Source organism: Oncorhynchus mykiss, chromosome 29 (genome assembly GCF_057628025.1).
Source record: "Oncorhynchus mykiss isolate SJ-2025 chromosome 29, ASM5762802v1, whole genome shotgun sequence".
In the NCBI taxonomy this organism is placed as follows: domain Eukaryota; kingdom Metazoa; phylum Chordata; class Actinopteri; order Salmoniformes; family Salmonidae; genus Oncorhynchus; species Oncorhynchus mykiss.
In genome coordinates this window covers 36637626-36650000 of record NC_143050.1, presented here as the reverse complement: position 1 = coordinate 36650000, position 12375 = coordinate 36637626, and the positions used below count along the sequence as shown (strand labels likewise).

The 12375-nt window shown below is 48.3% G+C and overlaps 1 protein-coding gene across 3 annotated transcripts in view; it reads right to left on the bottom strand.

Moving 5' to 3' along the window:
• Positions 1-12375, bottom strand: part of LOC110512753 (G protein-coupled receptor kinase 3) — a 93591-nt gene that overhangs the window by 77553 nt on the left and 3663 nt on the right. For all 3 annotated transcript variants that reach the window (XR_016493368.1, XM_036967332.2, XM_090227111.1), the window contains exon 2: positions 2340-2416. Coding sequence is in view for 2 of the 3 variants with exons in the window: in XM_036967332.2 (XP_036823227.1) it covers positions 2340-2416 (77 nt within the window). In the remaining variant the exon portion in view is untranslated. The remainder of the gene's footprint in view (positions 1-2339; positions 2417-12375) is intronic.

Below are 12375 nucleotides of genomic sequence, written 5' to 3'. Positions count from 1 at the left end.
TGGAAGGAGGGAGAGAGCAGACTGGAGGACAGGGAGGGAGAGGTGGAAGGAAGGAGAGAGCAGACTGGGGGACAGGGAGGGAGAGGTGGAAGGAGGGAGAGAGCAGACTGGGGGACAGGGAGGGAGAGGTGGAAGGAGGGAGAGAGCAGACTGGGGGACAGGGAGGGAGAGGTGGAAGGAGGGAGAGAGCAGACTGGGGGACAGGGAGGGAGAGGTGGAAGGAGGGAGAGAGCAGACTGGGGGACAGGTGGAAGGAGGGAGAGAGCAGACTGGGGGACAGGGAGGGAGAGGTGGAAGGAGGGAGAGGTGGAAGGAGGGAGAGAGCAGACTGGGGGACAGGGAGGGAGAGGTGGAAGGAGGGAGAGAGCAGACTGGGGGACAGGGAGGGAGAGATCTCTGTATGGCAGTGCAGCATCAAGACCTCACAGTAGGCCGACCCAGTGAGAGTCAGACAGTGGGGAGAGGAGAGACGAGAGAGGAAAATAGAGCAGCCACAGCAGAGCCCAGAGAGAGACACACAGAGATAGAGACACACAGAGATAGAGACACACACAGAGATAGACACACACAGAGATAGACACACACAGAGATAGACACACACAGAGATAGACACACACAGAGATAGAGACACACACAGAGATAGAGACACACACAGAGATAGAGACACACAGAGATAGAGACACACACAGAGATAGAGACACACAGAGATCGAGACACACACAGAGATCGAGACACACACAGAGATCGAGACACACACAGAGAGAGAGAGACACACAGAGAGAGAGAGACACACAGAGATAGACACACACAGAGATAGACACACACAGAGATAGACACACACAGAGATAGAGACACACAGAGATAGAGACACACAAAGATAGAGACACACAGAGATAGAGACACACAGAGATAGAGACACACAGAGATAGAGACACACAGAGAGAGAGACACACAGAGAGAGAGACACACAGAGAGAGAGACACACAGAGAGAGAAAGACACACAGAGAGAGAAAGACACACAGAGAAAGACAGAGAGAGACAGACACACAGAGAGAGAGAGAGAGACACAGAGAGAGAGAGAGAGAGAGAGACAGACACACAGAGAGAGAGAGAGAGAGAGAGAGAGAGAGAGAGAGACAGACACACAGAGAGAGAGAGAGAGAGAGAGAGAGAGAGAGAGAGAGAAGGGGCTGGACGACTGTGACGGTGCCAGGGGCCTCCTAACCTTCCCCCATGCTCTGGTATGGACATGTATAGCCCCGGTCTAATAGGCCCCAGGGACACACAGCTGTACACATACGTGAGTGTGTTGACCCGTGTCTGCAGCCCGTACACAGCCCAGAGAAACACAGCTAAAGAGGAGCAATATTATCCCTCTTCTCTGTCAAACCCAATACGATGACAGCGTACCGTGCTCGCCACAACACGAGCACACACACACGCGGACGACACACACGGCTACCCAGCGCAGGCCGACTCGTACCCAGCGCAGGCCGACTCGTACCCAGCGCAGGCCGACTCGTACCCAGCGCAGGCCGACTCGTACCCAGCGCAGGCCGACTCGTACCCAGCGCAGGCCGACTCGTACCCAGCGCAGGCCGACTCGTACCCAGCAGACTCCACAAACAGACGGCAGTGACACTGTCGGTGATGTGTGTTCAATTTCAAAAAGCGGCCAACGTAGAGGTGACACCAAGACCGCTGGAACTGACTGCCGTAAGCGCCTGACGACACACGAGGCTGCGCGCGTTAAGCTACCAGAATTAGCGCAGCAGCCTGGTTGGTCTCCAAGGGGAGGCGAGACAGAGCCGAGCAGCAGTAAGTAAAGCCAATGAAAGCCTGCAGGGCTCTGGTCCCCTGGTACAGACAACCGCCACTGGCTCACTGTGATACTGGGTGGAGACCAGGCACAGAATTAGCTGACAGGTGGCTGAAGGTCCTGGCTACGCGCACCGATTGCAAACTGAAAAGTGGGTTTTGACGCCCCGGTGCTTTGGGTCGGCCACGGTGAGGAACCGTTCAGTTACCACGGGGATCCTCGGTAGTGTCTGTTGGTCGAGGGGGGGAGTAGAACAGGATCAGCCAATCAGCAGCCGCATAAAGCCGGCAGAGGTCAGCTCGAATAGGGAAGTAGGGTGTCGTCAGGCAAGACGGGACCAGAGAAACGCGGTGTCATCCTAGCGTCCACACACACACACACGAAGCACAAACCTATCCCAAGTCAACAGCTCCCAGCATACATTCCTTGTGTGTGTGTGTGAGACGTGGTTCTATGATTCTCGTGGTTGTCCGCGTAGGGAAAAGGACAAGCGTCCATTATCACGCCGAGGCTACTCACCAATCTTCTGGTTGAAGATTTTGTCGAACGTCAGCTCATCTCTCTCCTCTAGGTACTTCTGCATCACACTGCGAATACTGAGAGAGAGAGAGAGAGAGAGAGAGAGGGAGGAGAATAAAATGTTAGAAACATACTTAATTACCCCTCTTCATCCCCTATGGGACACAAAGCTACAATGAGCTCCACAATGTTTGAAAACTAGAGCATACTTCAAAAAAAGGGAAATGCACATAGACAGGGCATTGATACAAATCACAGAGCACTGGACTCCCCTCCCCACTCTGCAACCTCTTTCTCTTCCTCCCTGCCCTCTCCTCTCTCATCTCTCCTTTCATCTCCCCTCCACCTTCATCCCTGCCCTGGTTTGAGCCTCTCCCTTCCTGCCACCTGTCCCCGCCGGTCCCCTGACAGGATGGTGAGGAGCAGGCAAACGGAGGACCGGAGCAGCTTGCCCTCGGAGAGGGTGTTAATGAGAGGAGGGCAGGGGAGAATTCATCAATTAGCGCCCCCCTCCACGGGCCCATTTGCACACACACAGGAGAGAGGAAAGTTACCACACACACAGGAGAGAGGAATGTTACCACACACACAGGAGAGAGGAATGTTACCACACACACAGGAGAGAGGAATGTTACCACACACAGGAGAGAGGAATGTTACCACACACAGGAGAGAGGAATGTTACCACACACACACAGCTGCAGGAGAGTAGAGCACGTTCCACATGGCAGCACATTGGCCAGACGGACACCTTGCCTGAGAGAGGGAGAGATCTTAGATGTGTCTATTACTGCCAGTGAGCCAGTGGCACGGGCGTGAGAGAGAGAGGGGGCGAGTGAGGGAGGGTATGGCGAGAGAGAGAGGGAGGGTAGGTGAGAGAGCAGGAGAGACGGGGGGCGAGAGAGAGGGGGGCGCGAGAGAGAGTGGCGAGAGAGGGAGGGTAGGCGAGAGAGCAGGAGAGACGAGGGGGCGAGAGAGAGGGGGGCGCAAGAGAGGGGGGGCGTGAGAGAGAGCGGGGGGCGAGAGAGAGACAAAGCGTTTAGAGACAACCAGCTTCTGTTGTTTATTGTATTGATTAATTCAATGGGATTTATTTTGTTCTCTCAGAAAACCACTTCAGCTGTAGACCTACTAGAGTTGGGCAGGAGGCCAGGCGCGCACGCACACACACAGCACAGTTTATTCGAAATTCTCTCGTGGATCGTTGTTTACCTGACATCATGAGTGTGGTGTGAATGGTTCTGCTGTATTGGGCTGGACCAGACCTGGCAGGTTCAGATAACACTGAATAACAACAGAAAGGATAACACTAGAAGACGGTAACTAGCGCGGCACCAATGCTAACTGCTAGTTTATAACATACTGGTTGATGCTAGCACCAATGCTAACTGCTAGTTTATAACATACTGTTTGACGCTAGCACCAATGCTAACTGCTAGTTTATAACATACTGGTTGATGCTAGCACCAATGCTAACTGCTAGTTTATAACATACTGTTTGATGCTAGCACCAATGCTAACTGCTAGTTTATAACATACTGTTTGATGCTAGCACCAATGCTAACTAACCTGTAGTAAAAGTGTCTGAGGCGACACTAACTACCAGTTTATAACCTGGCGGCTTTATGCCAGTACAGCACCAATAAACCTGAAGTAAAACCAGGGTAGGAATTAAACAAATAGTAACAGTAGTAACAGCGCTGGTCCTGGATCTGCCTACGGAGGGCCAAACTGTACCCAGTCCAGTGTCAGTAATAGCTCTCCTCTGCTCTGTCTAACTGAGCCACAGGAACCAGGATACAGGAAGTAGACTCTTCCTCATTCACTGGGGGCCCAGGGGTGAGTCATAGGCATGCCTGCCTTACTGCTGCAGAAACAACAAGCCAGCGAATCCCTGGTGGACATGACTTGGATACATCTGAATGGGTAAATAAGCAACTTGGAGCCAATTCCTGAGTAGCCAAATCAGGTGAAAAAAGGCGGAGCTGCTACGATACCGTAACAATCCAACCATTTTAGATGCATGAAGCACCTCGGCCGTAGGGAGGAGAGGCCGTTTCTGGACAGAGCCACGGAGAGGCTGTATTCCAGGCTGTCTCACAACCGGGCCGTGATCTGGAGTCCCCAGAGGGCGGCGGACAACTGGGCCAGCGTAGTCCGGGATTGGCCGGGGTAGGCCATCATTGTAAATAAGAATTTGTTCTTAACTGACTTGCCTGGTTAAATAAAGCTAACATTGAAAAAGGCTTTATTTTTTTAAAGACAACACACCGGCCAATCAGAATCCACTCTCTGCTACAATAGCCAATAACAATCCACCGACTCCACTTACTAATAGTTGAATAATTCCCGTCAAGGATTGAAACGGATAGGACTTGTATACTTCAGAGATGAGAGATGGAGAGGAGAGATGAGAGGAGACGAGGAGAGGAAGCTTCACTCTCGTCTCTCCCTGATCCCGCTCAAACAATACAGCACCCCCCCTCCCCTATCCTGGACTCCTCTCTATCACTTCCAGTGCTGCCGTCAACATCCCACCTCTGCCCAGCAGGCAAAGCCTGGAGAATGTAGCAGCACTGCGCTCTCTACAACGTCACACACACACACACACACTACCCTAAATACACACCTCGAGAAACACACAAACAACTCTTAAGACGACATATACGCACAGCCCCAAGCGTGCGCGCACACACACACACACAGAGCTGAAACAAACAAATCCACACACACACACACACACACAGCAAGCTCAAAATACAAACGGCTCTATTTACTTGCCTCACGGTTTCAGGACTGCCTTTACAAGACATTTAAAAGCTCACATCAACGCTGGGTCTCAGCACGCTTCCTCTTTCCCCCTCTACATCTCCCTCTCGGTAACTCCCTCTAGTCGGATTGTCATCATAGCCAATTCCAGGAGAGCACACACATTATCCCAGTGATAATCTTTTAAATCCTTATCAAATTAAAAACAAATCATTTCCATAAAGCCGGCCAGGGATCAGACGGGTGTTTCTGGGACGGCGAGGGGCTAAAACAGTCACTATGTCCACTTGAGCCGCTTATGTTTGGAAGGACTAGCCTATGTCACAGCCCACTACAGTAGCGATGTTGCTGACCCTGGCCCGATGGTATTAGTGCTTTCTCTCAATCTGCTGTATTAATTCCCTCTGTGCTGTATGGTAATCCTGGCTTTAGTACACACACCGAGACAGAGAGACAGATAGAGAGAGAGAGAGAGACAGACAGACAGACAGACAGACAGACAGACAGACAGACAGACAGACAGACAGACAGACACAGACAGAGCGAGACAGAGCGACAGCGAGAGAGACAGACAGAGCGACAAAGAGAGAGACAGACAGAGCGACAGAGCGACAAAGAGAGAGACAGCGACAGAGAGACAGAGCGACAAAGAGAGAGACAGCGACAGAGAGACAGAGCGACAAAGAGAGAGACAGCGACAGAGAGACAGAGCGACAAAGAGAGAGACAGCGACAGAGAGACAGAGCGACAAAGAGAGAGACAGCGACAGAGAGACAGAGCGACAAAGAGAGAGACAGACAGAGAGACAGAGCGACAAAGAGAGAGACAGACAGAGAGACAGAGCGACAAAGAGAGAGACAGACAGAGAGACAGAGCGACAAAGAGAGAGACAGACAGAGAGACAGAGCGACAAAGAGAGAGACAGCGACAGAGAGACAGAGCGACAAAGAGAGAGACAGACAGAGAGACAGAGCGACAAAGAGAGAGACAGACAGAGAGACAGAGCGACAAAGAGAGAGACAGACAGAGAGACAGCGCGACAAAGAGAGAGACAGCGACAGAGAGACAGAGCGACAAAGAGAGAGACAGCGACAGAGAGACAGAGCGACAAAGAGAGAGACAGACAGAGAGACAGAGCGACAAAGAGAGAGACAGACAGAGAGACAGAGCGACAAAGAGAGAGACAGACAGAGAGACAGAGCGACAAAGAGAGAGACAGACAGAGAGACAGAGCGACAAAGAGAGAGACAGACAGAGAGACAGAGCGACAAAGAGAGAGACAGCGACAGAGAGACAGAGCGACAAAGAGAGAGACAGACAGAGAGACAGAGCGACAAAGAGAGAGACAGACAGAGAGACAGAGCGACAAAGAGAGAGACAGCGACAGAGAGACAGAGCGACAAAGAGAGAGACAGACAGAGAGACAGAGCGACAAAGAGAGAGACAGACAGAGAGACAGAGCGACAAAGAGAGAGACAGAGCGACAGACAGAGAGACAGAGCGACAAAGAGAGAGACAGACAGAGAGACAGCGCGAGAGAGAGACTAATGTAGCGTAAATCATAAAGAGCAGGCCATGTATAGCTTACTACTTCAGCCGGTGTTAAAGCAAACCCCACTATCACGTTCTTTTATTACATTAGAATAGCATCTTATCTCTTATGCCCTGTAAACAAATACCTAACGGATGATTAGCAATACAATTCCCATCTACACCTAAGCTTAATGCACACAGATACAACACACACACACACACCTGCCTAGAAAGCAATAGGCTAAATTCACAGAGATTGGCCTCTGAAGAGCAACCTCTTCCAAAGCTTATTAGATGAGGAGATCTTTTCCAGTCGAGATTGACTCCCGCACACTTCTTGTGACATGTGTAGTGGGATCGACGCTACAAGGGACAAAGGAGAAGTCAAACCATCTGAATACTGATCCCTTCGGAAGTAAACAGGCCCTTCAAAGTTGGGGCAGGAAACTTGCTCTCCACAGGGGGGGGGGGCGAACAGCAGGCCTACTCCGTTTCACTTTCACAACGCAGCTCGTTAACTAGCTCGGAGCCTGACAGAGCTGGGACTGTGAGAGGATGAGGAAGTCACAAAAGCCTGACTATGACTGGATAGAGCACACATAGGCACTTTCGGAGAAGTTGCCTCGCTAAATTGTAAACACCGACACTCACAGAATTAGCTAGCTTTCTCAGTGCCAGAACGTATTTTTTTCTGAATAGCTAAGCACCCGATTCTACTAATCAAAGCCGTGGTTGAAGATTGATGATATAATATTAATCTGGTGCGTTACTGCTCTGCTGGAGCAAAAGCCTGCACCACCCACAGTGGAAAAGACTCTGGTTTCAATATGAGACCAGTGTAGAAAAGTAAAGAACAACAGTCTAAATTTGGTCTAGGTTGTAGTCTGGACCTGTTCATTGACAACATTTATAGCAAACAACAAATGAACAAGGGGCTTTTGCCAAATGGCCATGGTCAGTCCAGCCTGCCCTGAACACAAACAGTGGGGTTTCTGTCAGCACAATGGCAGCCATTTGTAGGCCAACTTTGGCCCGGTTCGTGATTTGATTTCATCAATAGAGGCGACTAAACGCATCACGTATTGAATTTCACAAAAAAAAGGGATGTTACGGATATTATTTTTTGACTCTGTATCGTATCGGTGTTGACATTAAATCGCAAGTGTTTTTGCACTCGTTTTCTGGGCCTGCACCAACACACTTCCTTCATGGCTTTGTTCTCCATCTCTAGAGCCAATTTGTTTTCAGCACTTTTTTTCCGTCCATGACTGAAACGCGTGTTCTCGTGGCTCTCTCGTCCCTTCTGCAGCAGACACGCCGAGAAATGTGTTTGGGACATCGGTGCAAAGGCATATAGAATCGGGAGAATCGCTAAAACATATCGCATCGGCACCGAAGTATCATGATAATATTGTATCGTGGCAATTTCCAGCCCTAGTGTTTTAATCATAATAAATGATTAAAGGTTCAAGAATAATAGGTTTCTGGGGTGTTCCATGCTCAGTCAAGTACAATGTACCCCCTTGAATATTTTTGTCTCCCTTTCCAGGCAGGAGATTTCCGTGCTACCAGTGACGTCTCCTCGCTAGCACTTGCAGCACACTCGAACGGACGCTGAACAGCAACCTAGCGTGTGAACAAAACGACGTGAAGAGCCAAGAAGCACGAGGACAAAGTTTTCACTTTAGGAGACTTTCTGGTAAATGCATGTGCAGTGGGCTTCTAAAAAAATTATTTTTCAGCACTTCACTTACACAGCCCCATCTGCACTACAGCTCCCGTCAGTCAGTGGTGAGGAGGTCTGTCTGCACTACAGCTCCCGTCAGTCAGTGGTGAGGAGGTCTGTCTGCACTACAGCTCCCGTCAGTCAGTGGTGAGGAGGTCTGTCTGCACTACAGCTCCCGTCAGTCAGTGGTGAGGAGGTCTGTCTGCACTACAGCTCCCGTCAGTCAGTGGTGAGGAGGTCTGTCTGCACTACAGCTCCCGTCAGTCAGTGGTGAGGAGGTCTGTCTGCACTACAGCTCCCGTCAGTCAGTGGTGAGGAGGTCTGTCTGCACTACAGCTCCCGTCAGTCAGTGGTGAGGAGGTCTGTCTGCACTACAGCTCCCGTCAGTCAGTGGTGAGGAGGTCTGTCTGCACTACAGCTCCCGTCAGTCAGTGGTGAGGAGGTCTGTCTGCACTACAGCTCCCGTCAGTCAGTGGTGAGGAGGTCTGTCTGCACTAGAGCTCCCGTCAGTCAGTGGTAAGGAGGTCTGTCTGCACTACAGCTCCCGTCGGTCAGTGGTAAGGAGGTCTGTCTGCACTACAGCTCCCGTCGGTCAGTGGTAAGGAGGTCTGTCTGCACTACAGCTCCCGTCAGTCAGTGGTAAGGATGTCTGTCTGCACTACAGCTCCCGTCAGTCAGTGGTAAGGAGGTCTGTCTGCACTACAGCTCCCGTCGGTCAGTGGTAAGGAGGTCTGTCTGCACTACAGCTCCCGTCAGTCAGTGGTAAGGAGGTCTGTCTGCACTACAGCTCCCGTCAGCCAGTGGTGAGGAGGTCTGTCTGCACTACAGCTCCCGTCAGTCAGTGGTGAGGAGGTCTGTCTGCACTACAGCTCCCGTCAGTCAGTGGTGAGGAGGTCTGTCTGCACTACAGCTCCCGTCAGTCAGTGGTGAGGAGGTCTGTCTGCACTACAGCTCCCAGTGGGGCGCTGCTGCACAAAACACCAGGGGTGTGTTCGAGCCTCGCAACGGAAACAATTGACTGTTTAAAGAACCAAAATGGAAGTAAACAGACCTCCCGGTTTTCGTTCCGTTTGCCTCTGATTGGTTCCTAGAGTAAATGGTGTCTGTTGCAAGATGTTTCCGCAAAACACAAAACATTTTGCAACGGAATCCGTCTAATGAATTCACCCCAGGGTCGCAAAACCTTCAAATAGAAATATATAATGGACAGACATCTAGCCCATCTCCAACTTGTAGAATAGGCAATAGGTCTAAAGCTCTTTTCATGACAGTTATATCTGCAACGTTACAGAAAGCTCACATATAGAGGCTGTATTTTGTAGAATAGAAATGACCTGTGTCAGGTAGAATAGTGAATCATGTCAGCTCTACACTTAGTCACTGAGCTAGTTGATGAACAACAGGCTACCTGCCATTTGGTAAAACGTTCAGCACATCAGCAAGGCTCACTCGGATTAACGCAAACGTATCACATTATCAGAAACAACTTTGAGGAAGACATTGGATCTATGTTTGTTCCTCGCCACCACGCTACATATTACAACCGCGAAAAGTCCATCAAGCAATAGACGGAGACAGCATAACATGCTGTGCTTCTGAAGCTTTGAGGCTTAAGCTTGGTAAGGGATTTTAAGCCAAGCCGTTACAGCCATGAGCCTAGGCTACAGACACTTCTTAACATTTTATCCCACGTTCAGCACGTCCATCCTCTTTTAGCTGTTCAATTTACATTTGACATAAACACCCTGAGAAACTGACGTTGAGAATGCCACCGATGTCCACTCCTCACCAACAAAAGACATGGCCACCAAACCCTCCACCAGATCATTCTTCCCCGTGTAGTCTTGACTTCCTACTGTAACAGACGAGACACTCAAACCCTGACTAGAATTTAAATGTACAGCTAATAAGCTAAACTGGTGTGTGTGGGTTTGGCAGAGGAAGGTGTAGCCAAATCTGAAAAGGTCAAATTGGTTTTCTGTTATAGTAAGGCATTTTATTTGTATTTTTCTCAAATATCATATTAATCCTGTTTCACAAGTGTGTACTAATGCGCATGCAATTTGGATGTTTTTTGTTTTTTTGTATATCCCAACTCTCCCTCAGACACCCTCTGGGAGGGGGTCATGGCCAGGGTCATACCCAAAGTTCTTATAGCAAACAGTTTAGCATGAATCGTATCTAAAGGTCACAGACAACAGGACCTTTCCACACTACTATACACCTAACGGGAGATAACATCTTTGTCTGGGCTGCACAGCAGTTAGACACAGCAGTTAGCTCCAACAATAATAGCTGACAGAATGTGTTGCTATGGCGGCATCAATGGTCTCGCAAACACCACACACTCCAAAACGCAACATTTCCATCGCCTCGCATTTGCCTACAACATCCCAATGGTAGCTGCCTGCCTGTAAGCCTGTATTTGTTATTCAAAACCTGTGTGTTGATAAATAGTTCTCTGAAAACACCAGTGATTGAGTGGGCAGAGTCAGGCAATTGAAGGGGAGAGATACACAGATGTGAACGGATGGCTGTAGTCTGATCAAATCAGGCTGTAATACACAATTAATTGTTATACACAGCCTGAAAGTAATCCCTGCAAAATAGTGTAAATGTTGCTTACATGCCAGAATGTTTAATACAATTACATTTAAAGATGCACTACGCAGAAATCGCTTTGCCATTTCCTGGTTGCTAAAATCCTAATAGTTTGCCTAATTTCACTTTATGTGAAAAAACAAGCAAGTATAGTGTAGAGAATCATTGTACCATCTAAACCGCTGTGAAATATATTTTCCAAAACTATTATATTTTCAGCTGTTTGAAGCTGGTGCATGAAACTGACAGAAGCAAAAACAAAACATAAGAATAGAAAGCATAGAAATAATGCAAATAGTACAGATCTATCTACAGCTTCTTAGACTTGCTTTTGAGTGACATATCTATAACTCACATTTCTATGTGAATTTGGTCAGGTCGCCCCAAAAAAGTGACATATTGCCGCTTTAAAAGCTTACTCTACCGATTGTCTGTGCGGTTTGTCCTTCAGCTGTTCTGGAGACAAAATAACCACTGTTTTCCCAACTTTTTAGAGAGCCAATAGGTATATGGTTCTGTTCGTCAACAAGGTAAAAATTAGTTTAATATTGGATATTCATTTTTTATCTCGTCAATAGCTATTGAATCAAGCATGCAATGACAATGAAAATGGTATATTCTGAATCAGGAACAACTGACACCTTTTTTTTGTGTGTGACTTTCTCCGCATTTCCAAGAAATCTAAAGTAAACTAAGCATCCGTGTGGATTGTTCTCCATCCTCCTGATTTGAAATTTAACATTTTCATTGTCACGGCACCCTTGGTGCGGCACCCTTGAATAGCTAGCTATTGATGGGAGAAAAACAAATATATCCAATGTAAAACTAACTTTACCTTGGTGTCGAACAGAACCATATACCTGCCCCTCAAAAAGTTGGGTAAAACTGCTCAGAAAACCAGAAGAGTACGTTTAAATGACATTTTATTCAACACTCTAGCTTGTACGGTGCATTTACATGATTTTGAAGACATTCGTTTCAGACAGGTAAACACATACATATATACATATATATATTATTTAACTAGGCAAGTCAGTTAAGAACAAATTCTTATTTACAATGACGGCCTAGGAACAGTGGGTTAAATGCCTTGTTCAGGGGCAGAACGACAGATTTTTACCTTGTCAGCTCGGGGATTCATTGTGTATAATAACTGCCAGAGATGGGCAGGATTTATTTTGCATGAACACAAAATATCTATTTCAATCACTTCGGAGTATTTACTCATTTCTCTTACACTGGGCTGAAGTACACACCAATGTATTTTGCAACAAGAGACTTTCAAGGATGTGTAATGTATGTTTTCACATGTGTTTATTTTTTGCTTGCCATATTTTGTCACCCCCTTTCACCCTGCATTGTTTTCTGAAGCGTGCTTGCACTACGGCGTGATAAAAGTCTATGTTA